Below are 26,724 nucleotides of genomic sequence, written 5' to 3'. Positions count from 1 at the left end.
TTTTTATAAAGTTTTAAAAAATTCTGAGAAATTTAATTATTTAAAAAGATTTGAATAAAATTCCTCATAAGAAATTCATTATTTCTCGTCAAAATTTCAATTTATTATCTTTATAAATTTCAATTTTAATAAAATTTTCCTATGCAATTCAATTATTTTCAATACATTTTTCTTAAGAATTCAATTATTTTCACAAATAATACCTTTTTTACGCAGGAACTCAATTATTTAAAAGAATTTGAATAAAATTCTTCGCTAGAAGTCGCAATTATTTACATAAATAATAAAATTTTCCTTGAGAATTAAATTATTTAAAAGAATTTTTATAAAATGCTTTATAAATTCAATTATTTTCATAAAAAATAAAAGTATTGTTATTTTTACGAAATGTCACTTTTGTGAATCGACATTTTTACGAATTGTCACTTTTGCGAAAAGTTATTTTTTCGAATTGTCATTTATGCGAACTGACATTGTTTCGAATTGTCATTTTTACGAAATTAATGTCATTTTTGCGAATCGCCATTTTTACGAATTGTCACTTTTGCGAATTGTCATTTATGCGAACTGCCAATTGTTTCGAATTGTCATGTTCACGAAATGTCACTTTTGTGAAAAGTCATTATTCCGAAATATTATTTTTACGAATTGTCACTTTTGCGAAAAGTTATTTTTTCGAATTGTCATTTTTACGAATAAATGTCATTTTTGCGAATCGCCATTTTTACGAATTGTCACTTTTGCGAATTATCATTTATGCGAAAATTGCTATAGTAAATCTATATATGCATACAAAGTTTACTATATATAGCAATTATTTCGCAAAAATGACAATTCGCAACAGTGACATTTCGTAAAAATAACAATTTGAAAAAATGTCAGTTCGCATAACAATGACAATTTGCAAAAATAAATTTTCGCAAAAGTGACAATTCGTAAAAATGGGGATTCGCAAAAAATGACAATTCGAAAAAATGTCAGTTCGCCACAATTGACAATTCGCAAAAATGACTATCCGCAAAAGTGACAATTCGTAAAAATGTCGATTCACATAGTTATATACCCTTATTAAATTACTGGATAAAGTGAAAAAAATTGCTTCTTATTTATTTATATTCAAAATAGTACATAAAGTAATACAGAAAAAATGAATACGTTACGCCAAGAGAACAGTACAATGATGTTATGGCCAATGGTAAAAATGGTAATTTTTCATTGAATAAAAATTGATGTAAAATTGATTCATATACAATTATTAATGGAAGACCCGCAATGTAAAGCCATTCGTGTAGAAGAAGAATATTTTTTTTAAATCGTTGAATTAATAATGTACTGGTACAAACGGCGTAGAATGTAAAAAATAAAAATTTTAAGGGAAGTAAATCCTTTGGATAGAGAAGAGGAAAAAGTGATGCACTTCCCGTTAAGGAAAGAATTATAAATACTCTTGCATCATTTTTATGTATTACCGAGAGTACACTGAAAAAAAGTTAAAATTGATTAGAAAATCATTGAAAAATAAAAGGAATTGTAAAATTAACATAAAAGAAAAAAAGTCACCTCAATGCAATAATCGCTGTAAGAATAGCTTTCTCATGAACATGGTATCCAAACATAAACGAAGATAATCCACAGATGACGACACATCTTATGAAGGAAATTCCACCGAATTCATTTTTAAATGCGAGTTTTATTAATGCTGGCTGCAAAAAATACAATTATTAAATAATTTAAATGCTTTTAAAACATTTTTCTTAAATTCCTTTTTTTCCTAAAATTTTTTTTTATTTTTGCTCTTCATTTTTAAATATAGCAAATAAAGGAACTTTATATTCAATTTATTATTATTATGCAAATTGAAATTTTTTTTTATTTTCAAATATGAATTTTTGAATAATTTCAGATTCAAACTTTTTAAAAAAAATTCAATTATTAACTAATTTACTAATTAATTTTATGGGCTTCCGTTTCCGGTACCGTTTCGGTGTACACGCGTTTGGAAAGAGTTAAGAGTTTTTTTTGAGAAATATAAAGGTTTTAAAAAAGGGTGGGTAGTGTAGAGTGCTGAGTGTGTAGTGTAATTGGCGGTAGTGTAAAGGAAAGGTATGTTGGTATAGAGTAGTGAATGTGTGAGTGATAAAAAAGGTAAAAAAGAGAAGTGTGTTTTGTGAGGTTAGGTTGCTTGAAGTGAGAGAGAGGAGAGAGAGACAGTGGAAAAATTTTGAGCATTTGAGTGATAAGGTAGATTTCTGGAATGGCTGAGTTTGACTCAAGTAGTGTTAGCGAGAATGAGAAAAAGGCGCGGGTATTTGAAAGGGGAATAGGAAAGAATGGAAAAAAGATGACGTGTGAGGATTGCATGGATTTGTTAGAATTAGTATGGATGATGAAGGACGCGATGGATGAAGGAGCTAAGAGAGTGAAGGAAAATTTGATGGATATATGTGAGGATGGGGAATCAAGGGACAAAGAGATAATGGAAATTGAAGAGAGGTTGGAGAAATTGCAGGAAATGTGGAATGAATGGGATAGTAAGTGGAAAAAGGATAAGGAAAGCATGTGGAGAAGAATGAATGGATTAGAAAAAATTATAAAGGAAGTGAATGAGGGGACTGAGAAAGTTGAGGGAAGTGAATATGAGAGGTTAAAGTGGAAAATGGGAGATTTGTCAAGACGAGTGGATGTAGTAGAAAATGAAAAAAGGAAAAAGAATGTAGTGATCAGAGGTATGAATGTAGGTGTGTTGGAGGGTAAAAGAGCAGTGGAAAAAGTGTTGGCGTGGGTGGGGGTTAATGTCACAGTGAAAATGGTACAAGCGTTAAGAAGGGGTGAATATGGGGTTCCAAAGTTATGGTTGGTGGAGTTGGGTAGTGAGGAAGAGAAAATGGATGTAATGAGGGTGAAAGGAAGACTGAAAGGAAGTGTAATAAGAATAGATGAGGATAGATGTTGGAGAGAGAGAAGAATGCTATGGCTATTGAGAGAAAGAGCGTGGACGGAGAGAGTGAAAGGAAAACAGGTAAGAATGGGTAAGGATTGTATTTGGGTGGATGGGGTAAAGTATGTTGTGGGGGAGGATATGGGTGGAGTGATGGAAGTGTGTAAAGTGTGATAGACAGGTATAGGCTGAGAATGAGGTGAGAAGATTTTGCTTGGATGGATGGATGGATAAAAGTGGATGACTGGAGCGTGTAAGGGAGGTGAGAAAGCAGGTTTTTGGAAAAAGGGTGGGCGAATTGGGTTGAAGCCAGCATGGGCATAGAAGGAACTGGAAACGGAAGCCCGGCACTGGCGATAGGTTAAGAGCGTAAGGTAGAGAGCGAGGAGAGAGTTGCGTTTTTAGGTTAAGTTGTATGAAGAGAATGTTTAGTTGTAAGGATTTTTGTAAATATAGGTTAAGATTGTTATGTATGTACTTGGGAGTCTCGAACCCTACCTATTGTAGGGAGAGTAAATAAACTATAATAATACTAATTAATTTTATTCGTGTTTATTAATTTCGAAAATTTTAATAAAATTCTACGCAAGGATTCAATTATTTTCATAAATAATAATTACATTCCTCGTAAGAATTCAATTATTTTTATAAATATAGTAAAATTTTTTAAACAAAATTTTAATAACATTTCACGAACGAATACAATTTTAATTTCTAAAATTTTAATAAATCCTTCGAAAAAATTCAATTTTTTTTTAATAGTAAATCTTTGCAAAAATTCAATTATTTTCAACAAAAAAATGTCATGCAAGAATTCATTTTTAAAAAAATTTTTAATAATATTTAAAAAAAATCCAATTATTAGCTAAGATTTTATTAAATACTTCGAAGCAATTCAATTATAATTGTAAAAAGTAAAATTCTTTGTAAAAATTTAATTATATTCAAAACAATTTCACGAAAGAATTGAATTTTTTATCTTAATTCGTTATAAAAAATTTCAATAGAATTCAATTATTTTCTAAAACTTTCATAAATTCTTTCCAAAAATTCAAATATTTTGATAAATAATTATATAATAAGGATTCATGAAAAAATTCAATTTTTAAATAATTTTTAATAATATTTTTCGAAAAAATTCAATTATTTTTAAAAAAAGTTTTACGAAAAAATTTTTAAAAAGAAATCAATTATTTTCTAAAATTTTAATATAAATTCTTTGCAAAAATTCAATTATTTTCAAAAAAATTTTACGAAAAAATTCAATTATTTTCATAGATAATTATAATAACGTTCTTTGTAAAAATTCAATTATTTTTATAAATAGGTAGTACAATTTCTTACAAAAACTTAATTATTTTTAAATAAAATTTTAATAACATTTCACGATCGAATACAATTAATTTTTAAAATTTTAATAAATTCTTTCCAAAAATTCAATTATTTTTTTAAATAGTTAATCTTTGCAAAAATTCAATTATTTTAAAAAAAAATTTTCGAAAGAATTAAATTTAAAAAAATTTTTAATAATATTTTTAAAAAAAAATTGAATTATTTTCTAAAATTTTATTAATTATACTTTGAAGGAATTCAATTATAATTGTAAGTAGTAAAATTTTTTGTAAAAATTCAATTATATTCAAAACAATTTCACGAAAGAATTGAATTTTTATCTTAACTCGTTATAAAAATTTTAATAGAATTCAATTATTTTCTAAAATTTTAATAAATTCTTTCCAAAAATTTAAATATTTTGATAAATAATTATATAATAAAGATTCATGAAAAAATTCAATTTTTAAATAATTTTTAATAATATTCTTCGAAAAAATTCAATTTTTTTACTGAAGTTTTAATAAATCCTTCGAAACAATTCAATTATATTTATAAATAGTAGAATTCTTTGCAAAAATTCAATTATTTTCAAAAAAATTCTACGAAAGAATTCAATTTTTTTTCTTAATTTGTTATAAAAAATTTCAATAAAATTCAATTATTTTCTAAAATTTTAATAACTTCTTTGCAAAAATTCAATTATTTTTAATACAATTTTAATAAAATTTCATGAAAGAATTAAATTTTTAAAAAAATTTTAATAATATTTTTTAAAAAAATCCAATTATTTTCTAAAATTTTAATAAATCCTTCAAAACAATTCAATTATATTCAAAGCAATTTCACGAAAGAATTAAATTTTTATCTTAATTCGTTATAAAAAATTTCAATAAAATTCAATTATTTTCGAAAACTTTAATAAATTCTTTGCAAAAATTCAATTATTTTCTAAAGTTTTAATTAATCCTTCGAAACAATTCAATTATATTATTATAAATAGTTAAATTCTTTGCAAAAATTCAATTATTTTCAAAAAAAAATTTTACGTAAAAATTTTTAAAAAGAAATCAATTATTTTCTAAAATTTTAATAAATTCTTTGGAAAAATTCAATTATATTCAAAAAAAATTTAACGAAAAAATTCAATTTTTTTCTTAATTCGTTATAAAATTTTTAAAAACAAATCAAAAAAATTTTTTTTAATTTTTAATAAAATCCAATAATTAATTAAATGTTTAATTTCAATTATTAACAAGCACGATTATTTTAAAAACTTGAAAGAAATTGTTCATAAAAATCAATTATCTTTAAAATTTTTATTTAAAATTATTAAAGAAACTCTATTTAAAAAAGAAATCAAAGAAATTCCTCAAAAAGAATTTAATTAGAATTTTCAAAAATATTAACAAAATTCCTCACGAGAATTCAATTATACTTTGCTAACTAATAAAATTCTTCGAAGGAATTCTATTATTAAATCTTGTAATAAAATTCTTTGCAACGATTCGATGATTTTCAATATACATTTTAATTTTAAAATTGAAAATATTTTAAAAGAAAAATTTTTAAAAAAAGTTCCGAAACAAAAAAAACTTTCGAGATTTTGTAGATTTATAGAATATTTATACGAAAAAAAATTTTTAATTTTTACTATTTACAAAAAAAAGCAAATAATGTTTGTAATGAAAAATTTTTTCAATATTAAAATTCAAAACATATAAAAAAGAACAATAAAAAAAATAAAGAAACAAAGACAACTAACTTTTAATTTAATGTGAAAAATTTTAATTTTTTTTTCTAAATATCAGTAAAATAGTTGTCTTAGTGAAAAAGTGAATCAAAAAATATAAATTATCGCGTGAATTCGAGGCTATTATGAAAATAATAAAATGTGAAAAAAAAATTATAAAAATTAGAAGAATAATAAAGCGAATACAAAAAAAAATTTCTTAAAATTTTTTACCATCATGAATAGAATTGTGGTGGCAAATGTTGTAATTGGAAGCGGCGTAGGAAGCACAAGAAAAGATTGTTCCTGAACGAGACCACCTGTTAATCTTGCCGAATTCTCCTCGACATGTAAGCCAAGATATTTCCATAAAACCACTAAAATTTTATCAAAACCTGCATATAAAGCCCAAAAATTGGCAGCCCAATAGGCGTGAAGCAGTCCTCGTTTAAATGGAAATAAACGTGAGAAAACCTAGAAAAAATATTAAATACAATCACTTCTTTCCTTTAAAAAATTAAATGAATAACATTTTATTTCAATGGATAAATTACATCAATAAAATTTTATTTTCTTTAAAAAAATTTTAAAAATAACATTTTTTTTTCATTGGGAAAATTACATCAATGACATTTTATTTTCTTCAAAAAACAATTAAATAATTAACATTTTTTTCACTACAAGATTGCCACAAAAATTTAATTTTCTTTTTCCCTGATTTCCAGACAAAATTTTGACTTTTTTCCTGACCCTAAAGAATATTCTGATTCACTCTAAAAATTATTAAACACTCAAAAAAAAATGTTTTATTACATTTATTTACGAATTTCTTTAATTGTAAAATTATTCGAAAACATCAATTACTTCATTTTTAAATAAATATTTAATCATTATTATTTTTCCATAGAAACCAAGATTTTCGAAAATTTCAATTAATTTCTCAAAAATTATTTTCATCATATCAATTCAATAATTATTTTCTGGAATTTTTAACTAAAATTCTTTTTCAAATCAATTATTTTTAATACTATTTTTGAAAAAGTTCTTTGAGAATTCTTAAATCCATTTGTTTTTAACTTAATTTTACGAAATTTTGATAATTTGGAAATTCTTCAATTAAATATAATATTAGAAAATAAAAACTTCAAATAATTTTAAAAAAAACTCCATTGAACTTTTTCAAAAAAAATTAATTCTACAAAATTGTTCGTTAAAAGTATGAAAAATTCAGATTTTTAAAATTCAATTATTTCTAAAAATCCACGAAATAATACTCTTAATATTCAATAAATTCAATTTTTAATCAATTTGTATTAAAAAAATTCTAATACTAGAATTCAATTTTTTAAATACAAAAATATATAATTTATTCAATAATTGAATGTTTCTCAAAATTGTATTTTCATGAAGAATTTTATTAACAAATTTTTAAATAATTGAATTCTGAATTTTAATAAAATTTTTAAGAATAATTACATTTTTTCGGGGAATTTGATTAAAATTGTATTAAAAATAATTGAGTTTTATTATTTATGAAAATAATTGAATTCCTAAAAAGAATTTTATTATTTATAAAAATAATTGAATTCCTGTAAAAAAATTTATTATTTATGAAAAAAATGGAATTATTATTATTAAGAAATTTATAAAAAAAAATTGTAAATAATTGAATTTCAGTGAAATTTTTATTATTTATGAAAGTAATGAAATATTTGCGTACAATTTTATCAAATTTTTTTTTAAATAATTGAATTCTTTTGGACAATTTTCTTAAAATAGTATAGATATTGAAAATCATTGAATTGAGGGAACTTTTTGAAAATAATTGAATTTTGGAGAAAAATTTTATTATTTATAAAGATAATGCAAAATTATTATGCAAATTGAATTGAAAATTGTAAACGCAACTCTTTTAAAATTTAATTATTTATGAAATATTTCAGTAAAATTATTCATTCAATAAATTCTAAATAATAATTTTGTTCTTCAAGAATTAAGTTATTTGAAAAGAAATTATTGTCAGAAATACAAAAAATTGAAGGCATTTTTATTAAAATTCTTGTCAATTTCATACTTTATGAGGCAAACAAAAAGGTCACCAAAATTCAGAATTTTTCTTATAAATTCTAAAAATTAAACTTTTTCCAGTAATTTAATGAAAATAGCATTCTATTTTCTTAAAAAAATTTAATAAACGTTATATTTACAAACTCATCAAAATAAGAATAATTAAAATAAAATTCAAAAGATTTTTTTCGGTAATTTTTATAAAAAAATGTGAGTTTTTTTAAAATAAAATATAAAGTCTAAAATTTGATACTTCAAAAAAAAGTTGTAATTTACCTGAGAAAGTTGAGATTTAAAAGGCCAGAAGGAAATAAAAAGAGCTGACGAAACAATAACATTAAGTTGTAAAAATCTCTTTAAAAAATGTTGTCTTTTCAAGCACCATTTAAACAGCCATACAACATAAGCAGGTGCTACGTATACATAAATATGTTTCAAATTCACTAGAATTGAAAACCACGTTGCACCCTGTAGAACGTTTCTCTGAAAATTATTATACACTAATTAATAATTATAAAAAAGTAAAAATTAATTTAAAATTTAGCAAAGAAAGTTGTTTTTGACTATTTGTGACTTTTTTTCAATTTTCCTTAATTTTCTTCTAAGGAGTCTAATTTTATGTTTATTACCCATAAAATATGAAATTTTCAAAAAAAGTTTTTACAAGAATTTATATTTATATTTTTGAAAATAATTGAATTTCTGCAATCATTTGTAAATTTACGCCTACGAATAACAATTATTTTGAAATTAAAAATGTTTTAGCCGAGTAGAGGGAAAAGATTTTTAAAAATGTAAAAAAATGTAACATCTGAATTAAATTTAATTTTAAAATTTATTGTAAAGTAGATAAATATATTTAACAAGTTAATAATATTTTGCGATGTAATCAGAGATTTTCGGTAATCAATAGTGAGTCTTGAGATGAGTCAGCAACATGTTTTCCAAGTTGAAGGGAATTTTTCTGCAAAAAAAAAAAAATGCATTCATTAAATAAAGTTATTAATAATAGAAAAATATTTAAAATACTTGCAAATAAATTTATAGCCATTGACACTCACCTCAATTTTACTTCATAAATATTTTGTAGTCCAGAGAATTATTTAAATGTAATATAACATCCGAATTTTACTCTAACAATCTCAGAATTAATTTGGTCAGCACTGCAGATCTGTCAACTGGGGTAATAGTTCCAGTGAATGAGAGAAACACTGTAACAAAAAATAAAAGGTAAAAAAAATGAAATTTTTTTTTGTAAAATATAACGATTTTATGAAAAAATGGTAAAAGTGACCTTACATGTGACAAAAAGTTATAGGTTATGTTTAGAAAAGTTTTCGTTTTACTTAAAAATACATTTTTAATTATTAGAAGTTAAGAACAACTTTTCTTATCTAAAAACAATTTTTCTTATTAATTATTGTTTCATTATTTAAGAGGCCTTGTACGGTTATCTTATTAATCATTATTAATAAAAAGTTAATAAAACTTTTTGACTTGAGTCAAAAATCTTAAATCAAGCAAAAAGTGTTCTAAACATAACCTATAATTTTTTGCCCCGTAAAGTCGCGGTTTTGTCAGAAATAGTCACATTTGTAAAGTACAATCAATTATTTTATAGAATTATTTCAATAATAAATAATAATAAAAAAATAATAAATTTAATATTTTTTAATAATTTAATTTAATTTAATATTTTTAAATAATAAAAAAATAATAAATTTAAATAATTTTTTAAAAATAATTTAAAGTAAACTCACTTTAATTATACCCCAGAAATTCTCGGTGGTCAAAGCATAATTTCCAAGTTACGAGGGAAATATTCAGCTTGATCCACAAGGCAGGAAGATTGACAAAATGAGATTATTTGGATGTCATCAAAAGTCTCAAATGCAATCAATTCAAATGGCTGAAGAAATTTTCATTTTGCCAAACGAATTTCGTCAAATTGAAAGACTACTTCATAATTCATGGACTTTGTTGCTATTTAGCCACAATTTTTGAAGTCGTGTTGATTTAGAGATTGAAAAATTCCTGATGTTAATTAAAAAGCGACGTACAAAATTCAAGAGAATAGAATACCAAAAAAAAAATCTCTGAATTACAAATGTTAAACATTATTTTCCATCATTTTTAACAAATTCAAATAATACAATCGAATTCTTTACAATTATTAATAAACGAAACTTATAGAAACAATGCTTGTTACCAAAATTACAAAATAAACTTTCGAAAAGTTTAACTCTTAATTTTATGAATCGAACATGAGAAAAAATTAATTACATTAATAGTTACGATGTATTCTATATTAAAAATATGAATCATGACTAATATTTTTGAATTGCAGAAATAATTATGTCAATGATTTTTTATTTATTTAAATTAAAAATGTTAATATTAATATTAATATTAATAATATTAATTATTATTAGTAATTTCCGAATTTCAAATATATTAGTCATGACGAACATTTCCTGAGTCGAAAAAATTAATTTCATTCAGTTTCCGAATGCGTTAAAAAAAATATTAATTACGACGAACATTTTTCTTTTCTTAAAATAATTTCTGAGCTATAAAAACATCAAACAATCTTCACCATAGATTATATTTTTTAAAAAATTAACACTTTTCTGAATCGAAGAATATATTAATTAATACAATCCATCCTCTATGAGAAAGCAATATTTGTGACGAACTCCGAGGAATAAAAAGCAAACAATTTTAAGGTTATGTTTGAGTCATTTTTACTTAATTAAAAGTATTTGCTTAATTATTTAAAACTAAACAGAGTTTTAATTAATTATTTTAGATTTAATGAAGGCTTCAATATTAGTATAGTTTATATTGAGAGTTCATTCCTTTTTTTGTATTTTTTACTTCAAAAATTATAAACATAACCTCAAATTTTTTGCTTAATTAATATTTTAAAGATTATAATTTTTATATATTTCCTTAAATATAGAGCCAATATTAGCCAATTTTTCGACTTTATAAAGGACAAAAATATTCGAAATTTAACAATTATTTCGAAGCGCAAGTTAAAAATTAAATCTACTTTAATTCTCATCCACTCATTTCATTCACAGTTTCTCACAGTAAATACAATTTTCAAAATATTTTCGATTGACGTAATTTTAACTGATATTACTAAAGTTGACAATTTCATCAGATATAAAAATAAAAAAAAATCTTTTGTTAAATTTATTACTAATTTGCAGCGTAAATGTTACTGTCACGCAATCGTGACTTATTTTTAATAACAATAATTAAAAATAATTAAAACCATAGTTTAAAATTTATTCGAATTTCTTCAGAGGGAGGAGATTCGAATTTACAATCTTTCGACGAGAACCTTTTTTTATTTAATAAAATTTAATAGTTATTAATGTTAAATAATAAGCAATAAGGTTCATTATACTATTGTTACAATCATTGTAAAATAATAATATTTGAACAATTAACAAATAATTAATTAATTAATTAATTTTAAAAAAATAATTCTTTTCCAAAAGTTATTTTAAATTGATTTATAATCTACTATTATTCGTATTCAAGTTTAACTTTTCAATTAATTGGGCTAAAATAATTATTTTTATTTCAAACAATTTGATCTCGCTATTCTACAATTAACTATGAACTTTGTTTAATATTTATATCCTTTATAAAGTCGATTGGATCTTTTTTCTCCAACTAGCAAAGGAGTTTTTAAAAAAAAATATTTTAAAATTCAAAGCATTATATACTTTAATCTACAGATATTTAATGACACTTGGGGACAAGTTGGTTTATTATTATCATTTTAAATGAACGAGAACAATTTTTGTATTTAAAAATGAAAGTTAAGAAATATTTGAATTTTTCAAAATTATTAAATTTGATTCTTAAACATTTTTGAGAAAGAATATTTCTTTTAAACTATTCGATATATTTTCATTTATGAGAACAAAAATAAAAAAAGTAAATTATAATTATGAAATACACATAATTTTAATTATGTAAATTTCAAAAGAGTGTCTGAAAGTAAAAATTCAATGTGTATGAAAATATATACGAAAGTGTAGATGAGAGGAGAAGGCAGCAAGAGGAACCTTTATTTTATATGCCTTATTGTGAGGTTATAGCCCCTACAGCACAAATATTACAATATGGCAGCAATATTTCAGAAATAGTGTTAATATTTCAGCAACGTTTGCAATATTAATGAAATTTTTTGTGCTGTGGGGGAGAAGTGTTATTTTCTAATTGAATAACAAATTTATTATGTCTTAATTAACACTAGCTCAGAATTTCACCTTCAAAAAATCTTGGACGAGGATCTGCAACAATTAAAAATAAAAATTAGTTTCAAATTCAAATTTAATAACAAAAAATTAAAAATGACCAATGATGTAGCTCATATGGTAGAATACTCTACCATCATGCTACAGAGGTCAACAAACGTTTTAAAATGATAAATAATATTTAAGAAATCTATTTAAGAAACAAAAAATTCGCAAAAATGTCTTTTCGGAAAAGTGACAATTCGTAAAAATGTCGATTCGAAAAAGTGCAGTTCGGTAAAATGACATTTTGGAAAAATGACATTTAGGAATAATCATGTTTTCCGGATTTCCAATACATTAAAAAAATTTATTATTGTTAATTAAATTCATTAAGCCGAATTACGCCAGGCTATTTTTTGATAATCTTTTTAACTATTACCGCAGTAAGTCAAACGAGCAAGAGTCAAATTTTGTAAGTATACTTTACTGGGACTCAATTTTTCAGAATACTGAAAATTATAGAAGGCTTACAGCTACTAGATCTACAATGGAAAAACTATTGTCAATCACGATTATTGGACAACTAATCATGCCAGGAAAACTTCCGGATGTTACTGAACAAACTTCAATTATTGAAAAGATGAGTGATTTCTGATGAGCAAGTTGAATGTGGAATTGAATTTTCAAATAAATAATGAGAAATAAATTTAGATGAGTTAACCAAAAAAAAAAAAAATGGGAGCAGAAAAAGATGAGAACGCTATCAAAAACAAATGAATGTTTTTGACTGATGAATAGCATCAACAAAATTGAAATATGTATGTGGAATTTTTGTAAAAGAAAACTTTTTTTAATCCTCTTTCACGCCTGTTACTTATAAAAAAAAACTTTAAAGAAGTGAAATAAAACTAACAACTAACGCGGCACAAAAATAATTTTATAACATAAAACATATTATCGGTAGAATTTTCCAAATGATTAGAAGCGCAGTGAAATAAAAACGACTTTATTTTTAATTAAGAATTAAAGCAATTAAGATAAAGGTAATAAGAAAATTTGTACTTATCAGAAATATTTAATATCCAATTTTTAATTTTCAGCCACAAAATCACATCTAATGATCAAATCGTTTTTAAATATCAAAATACACTTACTAGTTTTCAGTATACCGGGAAAACGCGTGATTAGTAAGCGTCTTTATAATAATCAAAAAGTATTTAAACCTATTTATTTAATATTTACGATATATAAAGCATAGCCAGTTCTTTAAGTCACATTCTTCTAATAAAACAACTTTCTTGCTAAATTTTTTGTAATTAAAAACGTTTTCATTTTTCAAAAAAAAAGTTAAATTATTTTATAAGTAAACTGATAATTTTATGTCTATTTAATAAATTAAAAGTCCGGATCAACAACAAATGATTTCAAATTACCTTTTTTAAAGTGTCGAAAGTTCCAGCAATAGAAATTAATAAAATACCCAGAAGAAATCCATTATATTGAAAATGAATGTGATCAACAATACAGAGACCAATATTAGTAAGAGATAAAAATATAAAAATAATATAGTCCTCAGTCGTACGTGTACACGCAGTTCCAATCCTAGACATAATTCTAATTTAGAAAAAGAACTGCTCTACATGTGCATTACATATTATATCACTTACTTTTTTATGCCATATAAAAATACGATGTCTGCTACAATAACAGTCGAACGTTGAAATACTTTAGTATTGAAGGAAGCGTAATTTAGATTTTTAACATTTAGCATGTTAATATCAAAGAACTGTGCAAATAACGAGAGAAAATATTCAAACCAGGCGAAAAAAGGCGGATAGTCCAAAGTCCATTGCGATATTTCGCTTGTGTACCATTCATTTATTGGCAAACTGTGCGTTATTGCTAGCCAATTTCGATGAACTTCAAAGTCTGTCGAATGACTAAAAGTAGAAAAGGAGATATAAGTGATATATTACAATTTGTTCGTTTTTTATTACCTGTTATGAAACCGCTCATATTTCAATCAAAAGATCACTACAATACTTCATTTATGATGATCATTTGTTTGGAGTTGAGGGAATGAGACAAAAATTTTGGACATTTATTACAATAAATCTTATTAAAGTTGCTGTTAAGCAATTAAACTTGTCATTAAATATGACAAGGAGATAATCAAGTTATAATTATCAAGTACTAGAGGAATAGTTACAGTTGCCAGTCATATGTAAGCATCATAATGCACTCTCGAACCTATCTGTACTCAATATTTAGAAGAGAAATGTGAAGATCAACAATTTAATTTCAAGAAGATGTGTAAGGATTCCCCTCTATAGAGTTTCTTTTAACGACATAGTGTACATTAAATTAATTCTGAGGAATGAAGAAACGAAGCCCCTACATCTCGCGAACTTCCCATATTTCACTGCTGCAGCAAAAGCTATTTCCAGTATTTATATCGCAAGCATGAGGTTAAAAATCATAAGATCATTTTTTGATTCGAAATGAGCCAATCATTAGGAATTAGACGCTTTACCGTTCTGGCAATTCGTACTACCGATTCTTAAAATGACATTAACGTTAATTATTATGCAATACATTTTTTAAATTAAACGCAGTTAAACTTGTGTATAATGTGTTAATCTCCTAACTCGGTACTCTTCCTAATTTTTGAATTTCAGTCGTGAATATTGTAGACCTCAACGAAAACATTAATTTATATTAGAATACCTACAAGCAGGTATAATACCAAATACATCTAAGTTAAAGTTGGAACTGTTTTTGAATAGAACAGTCACCATAGCAAGAATTGCTGCATGCTTTCCTAACATATTCGTAGACTGACACAGCAAAGGACTACGAAGCAACATCATAAAAATGAGTGCCGTCGTCAATATTGCTGACCTCAACGAAAACATTAATAAAATGAAGATAAAGTCTTTCATGTACTGAGCATACCTACAACCAGGTATACTACGAATACATCTGAGTGAACAGCTGGAACTTTTTAAATTACTCCTAAGGAATGAGGAAACGAAGCCTCTTCACAGCGAGAACTTCCCTTTATTCACTGCTGCAGCAAAGGCCATTTCAAGTATCGATAGCGCAAGCATGCGAAACTTGATAGTTAGATTATTGAATATATTTTTTAAAATTAAACTCAGTTAAAATTGTAAATAATGTGTTGATCTCCTAACTCGTTACTATTCTTAATAATAACTAAATTTAGTCGTAAATATGCCTGACAGATTTTATATTCATTTTATTAACATTAATAAAATGAAGATAAAATCTGTCAAATATTTAGTATACCTACAAGTAGGTATACTACAAATACATCTAAGTTAAAAGTTAGAACTGCTCTTGAATAGAACAATCACCATGGCAAGAATTGCAGCTTGCTTTCCAAATATAATCTTAGACTGACACAACAAAGGACTTCAAAGCAACATCATAAAAATGATGTGCCGTCATGAATATTGCTGACCTCAACGAATACATTAATTGTTCTTGAATAGAACAATCACCATAGCCAGAATTGCAGCATGTTTCCCAATGATCTTACTGGAGACTACAAGTCGAGAAGGGATGTAGTTCTTCTTAAATTTGCATTTAAGAAGAATTAACGTTCTTGATTATTCAATATATATTTTTTAAAATTAAACTCAGTTAAAAATGTGAATAATGTGTTAATCTTCTAAGTCGTTACTATTCTTAAAATTAACTAAATTTAGTCGTGAATTAGCCTGACAGTAGGTAAACTTCAAATACATCTCAGTTAAAAGTTCGAACTGTTCTGAAATAGAACAATCACCATGGTAAGAATTGCAGCTTGCTTTCCCAATGATCTTACTAGAGACTACAAGTCGAGAAGGGATGTAGTTCTTCTTAAATTTGCATTTCAGAAGAATTAACGTTTATGATTATTGAATATATTTTTTAAAATTAAACTCAGTTAAAAATGTGAATAATGTGTTAATCTCCTAACTCGATACTCTTCCTAATTTTTGGATTTCAGTCGTGAATATTGTAGACCTCAACGAAAACGTTAATAAAAGTATTACCATACCTAGGAATAGGTATAATACCTAATACATCTAAGTTAAAGTCTGAACTATTCTTGAATAGAACAGTCACCATAGCAAGAATTGCAGCATGCTTCCCAATCATTCTACTAGACTGACATAATAAAGGATTTCAAAGCGATATGATTTGTCTCGGTTTAAGGCGAAAATCGAAACTGTGCCTCGTGAAGAGCCACTCTACTCATCCGATCCCTACACTACATCGATTCCTCTAAGAACGGAATACAGTCAGACTTTCGACTTAGCTAGTTTTGATACAGTTATAGACAAAACGTACAACGTAATTAACAACATCGACAAAAACTTTCCTGACAAACTACCAAAGTGTGCGTTTACCCATGCGTGTAATACCTATGTGCAGGCAAGTAACTTGGATCCATTTGATCTAATTCCTGATGACTTCACAATACCTCCACTGGATGCGACTCTCGAAGTGGATGCTGGAAGCTTTGGACGATTAACACCGCAAAACCACAATGCATATGAATCAAACTGGATTACTTTTTATATATTTATATTTAACATTAATGATTATTCAATACATTTTTTTAATTAAACTTAGTTAAAGATGTGTATAATGTGTTAATCTCCTAACTCGATACTCTTTCTAATTTTCAAATTTCAGTCGTGAATATTGTAGACCTCAACGAAAACATTAATAAAAGTATTAGCATACCTAGGAATAGGTATAATACCTAATACATCTAAGTTAAAGTTAGAACTGTTCTTGAATAGAACAGTCACCATAGCCAGAATTGCAGCATGTTTCCCAATGATCTTACTGGAGACTACAAGTCGAGAAGGGATGTAGTTCTTCTTAAATTTGCATTTAAGAAGAATTAACGTTTTTGATTATTGAATATATATTTTTTAAAATTAAACTCAGTTAAAAATGTGAATAATGTGTTAATCTCCTAAGTCGTTACTATTCTTAAAATTAACTAAATTTAGTCATGAATTAGCCTGACAGTAGGTATACTTCAAATACATCTCAGTTAAAAGTTCGAACTGTTCTGAAATAGAACAATCACCATGGTAAGAATTGCAGCTTGCTTTCCCAATGATCTTACTAGAGACTACAAGTCGAGAAGGGATGTAGTTCTTCTTAAATTTGCATTTAAGAAGAATTAACGTTTTTGATTATTGAATATATATTTTTTAAAATTAAACTCAGTTAAAAATGTGAATAATGTGTTAATCTCCTAAGTCGTTACTATTCTTAAAATTAACTAAATTTAGTCATGAATTAGCCTGACAGTAGGTATACTTCAAATACATCTCAGTTAAAAGTTCGAACTGTTCTGAAATAGAACAATCACCATGGTAAGAATTGCAGCTTGCTTTCCCAATGATCTTACTAGAGACTACAAGTCGAGAAGGGATGTAGTTCTTCTTAAATTTGCATTTCAGAAGAATTAACGTTTATGATTATTGAATATATTTTTTAAAATTAAACTCAGTTAAAAATGTGAATAATGTGTTAATCTCCTAACTCGATACTCTTTCTAATTTTCAAATTTCAGTCGTGAATATTGTAGACCTCAACGAAAACATTAATAAAAGTATTAGCATACCTAGGAATAGGTATAATACCTAATACATCTAAGTTAAAGTTAGAACTGTTCTTGAATAGAACAGTCACCATAGCCAGAATTGCAGCATGTTTCCCAATGATCTTACTGGAGACTACAAGTCGAGAAGGGATGTAGTTCTTCTTAAATTTGCATTTAAGAAGAATTAACGTTTTTGATTATTGAATATATATTTTTTAAAATTAAACTCAGTTAAAAATGTGAATAATGTGTTAATCTCCTAAGTCGTTACTATTCTTAAAATTAACTAAATTTAGTCATGAATTAGCCTGACAGTAGGTATACTTCAAATACATCTCAGTTAAAAGTTCGAACTGTTCTGAAATAGAACAATCACCATGGTAAGAATTGCAGCTTGCTTTCCCAATGATCTTACTAGAGACTACAAGTCGAGAAGGGATGTAGTTCTTCTTAAATTTGCATTTCAGAAGAATTAACGTTTATGATTATTGAATATATTTTTTAAAATTAAACTCAGTTAAAAATGTGAATAATGTGTTAATCTCCTAACTCGATACTCTTCCTAATTTTCAAATTTCAGTCGTGAATATTGTAGACCTCAACGAAAACATTAATAAAAGTATTAGCATACCTAGGAATAGGTATAATACCTAATACATCTAAGTTAAAGTCTGAACTATTATTGAATAGAACAGTCACCATAGCAAGAATTGCAGCATGCTTCCCAATCATTCTACTAGACTGACATAATAAAGGATTTCAAAGCGATATGATTTGTCTCGGTTTAAGGCGAAAATCGAAACTGCACCACGTGATGAACCACTGTACTCATCTGATCCCTACACTACATCGATTCCACTTAGAACGGAAAACAGTCAGAATTTCGCCTTAGCTAGTTTTGGAACAGTTGTAGACGAAACGTACAACGTACTTAACAGAATCGACAAAAAATTCCCTGACAAATTACCAAAGTGTGCGTTTACCCATGCGTGTAATACCTATGTGCAGGCAAGTAACTTGGATCCATTTGATCTAATTCCTGATGACTTCACAATACCTCCACTGGATGCGACTCTCGAAGTGGATGCTGGAAGCTTTGGACGATTAACACCGCAAAACCACAATGCATATGAATCAAACTGGATTACTTTTTATATATTTATATTTAACATTAATGATTATTCAATACATTTTTTTAATTAAACTTAGTTAAAGATGTGTATAATGTGTTAATCTCCTAACTCGATACTCTTCCTAATTTTCAAATTTCAGTCGTGAATATTGTAGACCTCAACGAAAACATTAATAAAAGTATTAGCATACCTAGGAATAGGTATAATACCTAATACATCTAAGTTAAAGTTAGAACTGTTCTTGAATAGAACAGTCACCATAGCCAGAATTGCAGCATGTTTCCCAATCATTCTACTAGATTGCCACAACAAAGAACTTAGAACCGACATCATATATAATTAAGTGCCGTCTTCAATTTATTTTATATATTATTTATTTTGTTTAACTATTCTTTGAACAGTACCGTCCGAAATTGTAAGTCCACCCATTTTTAAAGGAATGAAAAAATTTTTTAACATAAAATTCATGAAAACTAAAATTTTTTTTGGTTTATATTTTGAAAGACGATAAAATTTTGAAAATAATAAGACCTTACAGAAGTCATTTGGACAAAATTTGTAGAAGATATTCTTAAAAATCGTCATTTTCAATGTTTTACAAAAATTTGAATAACTTCTAAAATTTAATAATCTTTTTAATAATCTTAGACTTATTTTAAAGGTCATTTTCTACGGAATAAGAATTACTTATAGGCATTAACCTGTAATTTTTTACTTGGAATAAGCATGACGTCAAATTTGGTTAAAAAAATTCAAAAAATTTGAAATAATATTATTAAAAGAAAAATAATTTTTAATTTTTGAAATTCAAACATATTTTTTTATTAAATTTTCTTGAAAAATCTACACTATATCATGTTTTATATATATGTTCTAGAAAAGTTTTTAGTACAAAAAATTTATTTGAAATTTTTCCAATTTTTTTGTCCAACTTTGACGTCATGCTTATTCCAAGAAAAAAATTACAGGGTAATGCCTACAAGTAATTCTTATTCCGTAGAAAATGACCTTTAAAATAAGCCTAAGATTATTAAAAAGCGTTCATTATAATGAACTTGGATAATACCAAATACATCTATAAGTTAAAGTTGGAACTGTTCTTGAATAGAACAGTCACCATAGCGAGAATTGCAGCCTGCTTTCCAAACATTCTCCTAGATTGCCACAACAATTATAACACAACATTAAAAGTGTGTATAATGTGTTAATCTCCTAACTCGTTACGCTTCCTAATAATTTCTTAATTTTAGTCGTGAATATTGATGCCATCAACAAATACATCAATAAAATGAAGATAAAGTCCTGTATGTACTTAGCATGCCTACAAGTAAGTATAATACCAAATACATCTAAGTTAAAGTTAGAACTGTTCTCGGATAGAACAGTCACCATAGCAAGAATTGCTGCATGCTTTCCAATCATAATCTTAGACTGTTACAGTAAAGTACTGTCTTGGTGAGAGTAATGAGTGAGAGTGAAAATCAGTGTACAATATTATAAAAAATATTATGGCATTTCATACTTGTTAACTTGTTAAGAAACTAAATTATATTGCATTATCGATGCAGAATATATTAGACGTCACACTGTTTGATCATGTTTTTAATCTCTTAACACAATGTGAAATAGTTAGAAGAATAATGTGCAGGCCAACAACTCGATTTCAAGGAGATTTGTGAGAATTACTTGGTACCACCTACTACGGCACCAAAAATTAGTGAACATTATGAATGGAATTAAATGTTCGAATGAAATGTGAGGAAATTATCTGCCGACTAAAATCTAAGAAAATTGACTTTGCACAACATGCAGTTAGAAGAAAAATGTGCAGGACAGCAATTTGATTTCGATAAACTGAAAAATGATTTCAAGAAGACTTGTAAGGATTACATGGTACCACCTAGTAGGGCACCAAAAATTAATTGGAAATTGAGATTATCTTAAACCTCAAATCAATAGATCAAAATGTAGATAACAACATTTTAAAATACTGTAAAGAACAAACTATGACTAAAGGGGAATTAAATTTCCTAGTAAGAAATTTTAAAAAAAGGATTGAATTAAAAATTTTTTGGAGTAAAATCACTGATGGTTTTTGCTAGTAGGAGTATTTAAAAATTCAAGATTATATCCTTCAAATTATGATATTAAGACTGGAATTTTTATTAAAGGTGACTTATTTTATGATCATTTGGTTGGATTTGAAGGAATGAGATATAAATTTTGGACTTTTATTACTATAAATCTTATGAAAGTTGCTGCTGAGCAATTAAACCTGTCAATAAATGTATGAAAGGAGATAATCAAGTTATAATTATCAAGTACAAGCAGGATCAAATAGAAATTTATATGCTACTGAAAAATAAGTTATTTAATTAATAATAATTAATTAAACGGTGAATTAGACAAGAAAAATGTAATTTTTATTAAAAATAAACTATTTGTAAAAAATATGCTACATCCGCATACCACTTACTCATGAGAATCATTTCTAAATTTTGAATTAAAATTTTTTTTTGAGTGCTACTTGTTTTTAAAATTTTATGAAATTTAGTATATATCTAAAATAAATTTCGAGTAAAAAATTAGGAAAATTTACTTTGGACTTAGTAAAATTTCCTCTAAAAGTAGTAAAAATTGTTATTTACAGAGTAACTTGGACTATTACGGAAATTCATTTTCTTTGTAAAAATGAAAAAAATTACATTAAAAACTGAATCATTGCATTATATATAGGCTAAAGTCGTGGATTTGGATTGTCAACTAATTTTGAAAATTATAATACTTTTTACTGTTAATTATTTTGAAACTTAATTTTTAAAAGAAATTACATGTATCAACCTAATAAAAATAGTGGAAAATTCGAACTTTATTATTTCTAAAAAGTAGCTTCAGGATCAACGCGAATGTTTTCAAGTGTGTTTATTTATATTTTCTCCAAGTTATTAACATTTAAAAATCGTGAAAATCAGCAAAGTAATTCTTATCATTTTGTGATTCTAATACTTTAAAATTACTCCTGCAAAGTATTATCATTTTTTTTTTAAATTCGTCGACAACGATTTTATTCGAAATAGAAAAAGTCATTTTTTATTAGCCTTCATACGAAATGTTATTAATTCAAGATGGAAATACTGTCAGTCAGGGTGTCTATAACTAATCTGAAAAAAATTTCCCTGACATTTCCAGGTTTTCCAGGCCTTCTAAAATTTTTTTTCCAGGTTTTTAGAATCGACATAATAAAAAATACATTGCTTAAATTTTATTTGATAATAATTATTAGAATTCAATAATTATTTAAATACAAAAATAATTTATTGAATTATTGAATGTTTCTTAACATTTAATTCTCATAAAGAATTTTACCAACAAATTTTTCAATTGATGACGAATTTGAATAAAATTTTTAAGAATAATTACATTTTTCGAACAATTCGATTAATTAATTGGATTAAAAATAATTGAAATTCTTTGATTTTTATTATTTATGAAAATAATTGAATAGTTGTTAACAATTTTATAAAAAATTTTCAAATTAAATAATTGAAGTCCTGAGAAATTTGTATTACTCCCGAAAAAATGGAATTCTTACGAAGATTTTTACAAAAAAATTTTTAAATAATTAAATTCTGTTTGGAAATTTTGTGAAAATAGTAGATATTGAAAATCATTGAATTGCGAAAAGTTTTTAAAAATAATTCAATTTTACAAAGAATTCTATTATAATTCTTATTATTTATGAAAATAATTGAATTCTTTCGAACGATTTAATAAGAATTTTTTTAAATAATTGAATTTCCAAGAAAAAATGCATTACTTTTAAAAAGTAATCGCGGAATTCGGACTGTGTTGTCTGGTCATCGAATGGAGATCGAGAGACTCCAAACTGAAGTACGGATGTTACGTGGAGATGAAAAAGACAGAACAGTGGCTATTACTAATAATCTTAAGAGATTAGATAGCGTTCAAGTCGCAAAATTTTTGGTTAATGATTGTGTATGTAATTCGTTAAATATTCGACTTCCTTTCGTTCCGGAGGATTTAGATAGTGATCAGTTTTCGATCGAGCGTTAGGGTCTTGTTTTGGAATTCGATCACTTGGAAGTTTTGCCATTAGCTTGTATAAGAGTGTCATGAAGATAGAGAAACGGTTTACGGGACTAGTTCACTCGTTTCCCCACATTGATTATCCGATGGTTAACGATTTATGGCAGTTGATAAATGGTGTGGCTTTTGAAAAGAAATTAGAAACAGAGGTTTTCGTTCAAATTTTGAAGTGTATTTGTCAATGGATGTATAAATATCAGATTTATTTAGAATGCGACGATTATTATCAAATTTTGTGTCACCAGATGCAACAAGTTATTCTAAAACACGGTGATTTATTTGGTGCTAAAACTGGTCTAAGAAGACGATTTAAGATCGTTGAATGTCCGGAAATTATTTACCTAAGTGATGAGTATTATGAGAGATTTATTAAACCATGTTTATTGAATTTACACGAGGTAATGGTTGGTGGGGACACGAAACCATTATGTGTAATTGAGGATAAATGGAGGACACCATGTGGAATGTTGGTTACTAGCGGCCAGTTAGGTTTTCATCCATGTGTTGCTTTTTATTTTATGAAGGGAAAGGAGATGAACTTAATTCCGGAACCTGTATCGTCTTTATTCGGATATAAATAGTTTTACAGATTTGCGTTTGTCGGTTGTTAACGCTGGTAGTAAAGTAGTACAGAACCAGAAAGTAAAGGGTGAAAAGAGGTCTTTTTGTCGACTATGTGTAAGAGAGTATCCAACTCCCCAGTTTGCGAGATTATGTGGAATTAGGTGTTCATTTCTTATGAAGGGTTTGAATCCGAGGGATCCAACGTTGGTTGTAGATGAGAAATTAATTTCAGGGGTTGAATCATTGAGGTCAACGACTACTATGGAAAAAAAATAATAATTGAATTCTTGTAATGAATATTGTTATTTATGAAAATAATTGAATTTTGCAAAGAATTTTATTAAAATGTAAAAGAATAAATGAATTATTTCAAAAAAAATGTAATTAAAATTGTATTTAAAATAATTGATTTCTTTCGAACAATTTTATTAAAATATTTGAAAATAATTGAATTCCTGTGAAAAATTCTAATATTTTTGTAAATAATTGAATTCTTCCAAAGAATTTTAAAAAAAAACATTTTTTTAAGTAATTGATTTTCGCGAGGAATTGAAATTAAATTTTTAGCAATTTCTGTAAAATTGTATTAAAAATAATTAAATTATTAAAATTTTCAAAAATATTTGAATTCCTGAGAAATTTATATTATTTATTTAAAATAATTGAATTATTGGGAAAATTTTTATTAAAATGTTTAAAAAGAATTAAATTTGTGTGAAAAAAATTTGTTATTTTAGAAAATAATTGAATTCTTCATACGAATTTTATAAAAATTGTTTTAAATTATTAATTTTTTCAAAATATAATAAATATTGTGGAATTTTTTTTTTTTAATTAATTAGATTCTTCTGGAAAACTTTATTTTTGAAAACTTTACTATTAATTTTTTACTAAAAATTTGTAAAACTAATTATTGTGGGCTTTAAAAATATTGTTCAAGAGTATTTCAAGTCATAATGAAAAAAATTCCCTGACTTTCGAAAAAATTCCCTGACATTTCCAGGTTTTCCAGGACATTTTTAATTTCCCTGACATTTCCCGGTTTTCCAGATTTTCCAGGTGTTGTAGACACCCTGAGACTGTAAATCATAATGAAATTTAAACTTCCTGGAGTCTATTAAAAAATATACAAAATTAAAATAATTACAGATAAAATATTAATCTTATCTTAAATAAAATAAAAGGCAAAAAATTGAGACTACATTTTCCTTATTTGTTATAATTTATTTTCTTTAATTCTATTGTTTATTCATTTTCGTTGTTTACTTTTATTTTGTTATTAATTTTCATAATTTTTATTACTTATTTTCTTGATTCTTCATTATTTTTAATTTTTAATGTTTACTAATTTCATTTTTATTTGTTTATTATTTTTCATTCATTATTCTTTTCTTTTACTTACTTTCTACAAAATTCATAATTATTGAACATTTAATTTCATTATCTACTTATTTTCTTGTTAACTATTAATTCAATGTAATTCCAGATTCAAATATTTAATTCTTTTTTTCAATTTTTGACTTTTATTTTATTTTTCAACTTTCATTAAAATTTTTCCCACTTCAGACTACGCACTTTTTGTTTTCGTTTATTTAAATTATTAATTTCTGATAAGATTTTTTAATTTTAATTAAAATATTATTTAATTTATATTTTATATATTTGTATTTTTTTTTTTTTTGAAAATTATTCTTTGTAATTATTTTAATTTTGTAATATATTTTTTTTGTAGACTCCCTGAAGAGAAAATCATTGAGATTTCGAAACGTTGGAGTAAATATATATTTTAATCATTGTCCAAATGTTTTTGTTTTATTTTCCTTACTTTATAAAAAGATTGAAATAAACAATTATATTAAAGAATAAAATGTAATTTTCTAATAATTATTTTTGAAATAAATATTAGGGAATTAAAAGTTTTTTCCCTTTTTTAGGTTATATTTGCACGTGGCGTCTCAATAAAAAAAAATATTTTCTTTGTTTAATAAATTAGGAAAATTATTTCTCAACTGGGAAGAAACATTTTTTTCTTTATACTTCTTTTGTTAAAATGAGACTTTTTGTTGAAAAAAAGGACAAAATATGAACAAAGCATACATTTTTTTTCTACATGCAGTGAATATAGAAAAAGAGAAAAATCATTATTATTGAATAAAATTGTAAATTAGTTTCTAAATTATTTAAATCATACTCACTAGGTGGGTATCAGCAGCAATTTAACGCACGTAATTAAAAGAAATGTCCTTATTAAAACTCCATTGATGGATATTTTACTGAAATCCCTCAATTTACTGGGGGAAATTTCTTTTTTTTGCTCGACATTAGGATTAATAAAATTCATGCTGGTTAATTAATTAATTAGACATATGAACCCGCACTAAAATTGAGTTAATTGGAAATTTTTATTTTCCTTGTCCTTATATTATAATTATTAAATATAATAAATTAAAAATAGCACATGCATGCTTCTAGCCGGCTAACTATATGAAAAATGAATGCCGATCATCGTCATCTTTCTACGCATTGCCGCGTCCGAGGGCGTTAATTTAAAGGCGCTCGCACAGCTCTACTGCCTGCCTGCCTGCCTGACCTGCAGTCGTCATGGTAACACATAAGAGTAAGAGAGTCAGAAAATTCAAATTAAATGTTTTTTCTCCCTTACTCTCATTGCACCTGCCTGCGCAGGCAGGCAGGCAGGCAGTAGAGGTGAGAGAGTACCTTAAGGTGATATTTCAAAATGAGCTTAAAGTTGAGTCCACAATAGCACTCTTGAACTCAAAGCGTTCGAACACAGTCATGTAAACACAGCCTTAAGGGCTATGGTAGGAAACTGTAATTGTTAAGTCAATAAGAATTCTCTATCAAAATAATTTCCATTGAATCGTTAGTTCCCATTGGCTAAATGCTTTTTTCGTTTTCAAGCCCAAACAAAAAATCATTGCAGAAGCAGCATT

General features: G+C 25.7%; 1 protein-coding gene and 1 long non-coding RNA gene across 2 annotated transcripts; both read right to left on the bottom strand.

Annotated features, from left to right (window-relative positions):
- Positions 1 to 1,081: 1,081 nt before the first annotated feature.
- On the bottom strand, positions 1,082 to 26,307 carry LOC122502673 (probable dolichyl pyrophosphate Glc1Man9GlcNAc2 alpha-1,3-glucosyltransferase). The gene is made up of 7 exons (XM_043612835.1): positions 25,966 to 26,307; positions 13,999 to 14,271; positions 13,765 to 13,933; positions 8,346 to 8,552; positions 6,237 to 6,476; positions 1,561 to 1,703; positions 1,082 to 1,479 (listed from the first exon to the last, which is right to left on the bottom strand). Exons 1-7 carry the CDS (start codon positions 26,109 to 26,111, stop codon positions 1,107 to 1,109), a joined length of 1,551 nt encoding a protein of 516 aa, XP_043468770.1. The 5' UTR covers positions 26,112 to 26,307; the 3' UTR covers positions 1,082 to 1,106.
- On the bottom strand, positions 8,886 to 10,400 carry LOC122502676. The gene is made up of 3 exons (XR_006301654.1): positions 9,830 to 10,400; positions 9,131 to 9,280; positions 8,886 to 9,033 (listed from the first exon to the last, which is right to left on the bottom strand). It is a non-coding gene; the product is annotated as an uncharacterized LOC122502676 (long non-coding RNA).
- Positions 26,308 to 26,724: the final 417 nt, after the last annotated feature.

The sequence above is a fragment of the Leptopilina heterotoma genome, unplaced genomic scaffold (genome assembly GCF_015476425.1).
Source record: "Leptopilina heterotoma isolate Lh14 unplaced genomic scaffold, ASM1547642v1 Lhet_235, whole genome shotgun sequence".
Taxonomy (NCBI): domain Eukaryota; kingdom Metazoa; phylum Arthropoda; class Insecta; order Hymenoptera; family Figitidae; genus Leptopilina; species Leptopilina heterotoma.
The sequence above is the reverse complement of the archived record's forward strand: the minus strand, read 5'-3'. Positions and strand labels throughout refer to the sequence as shown.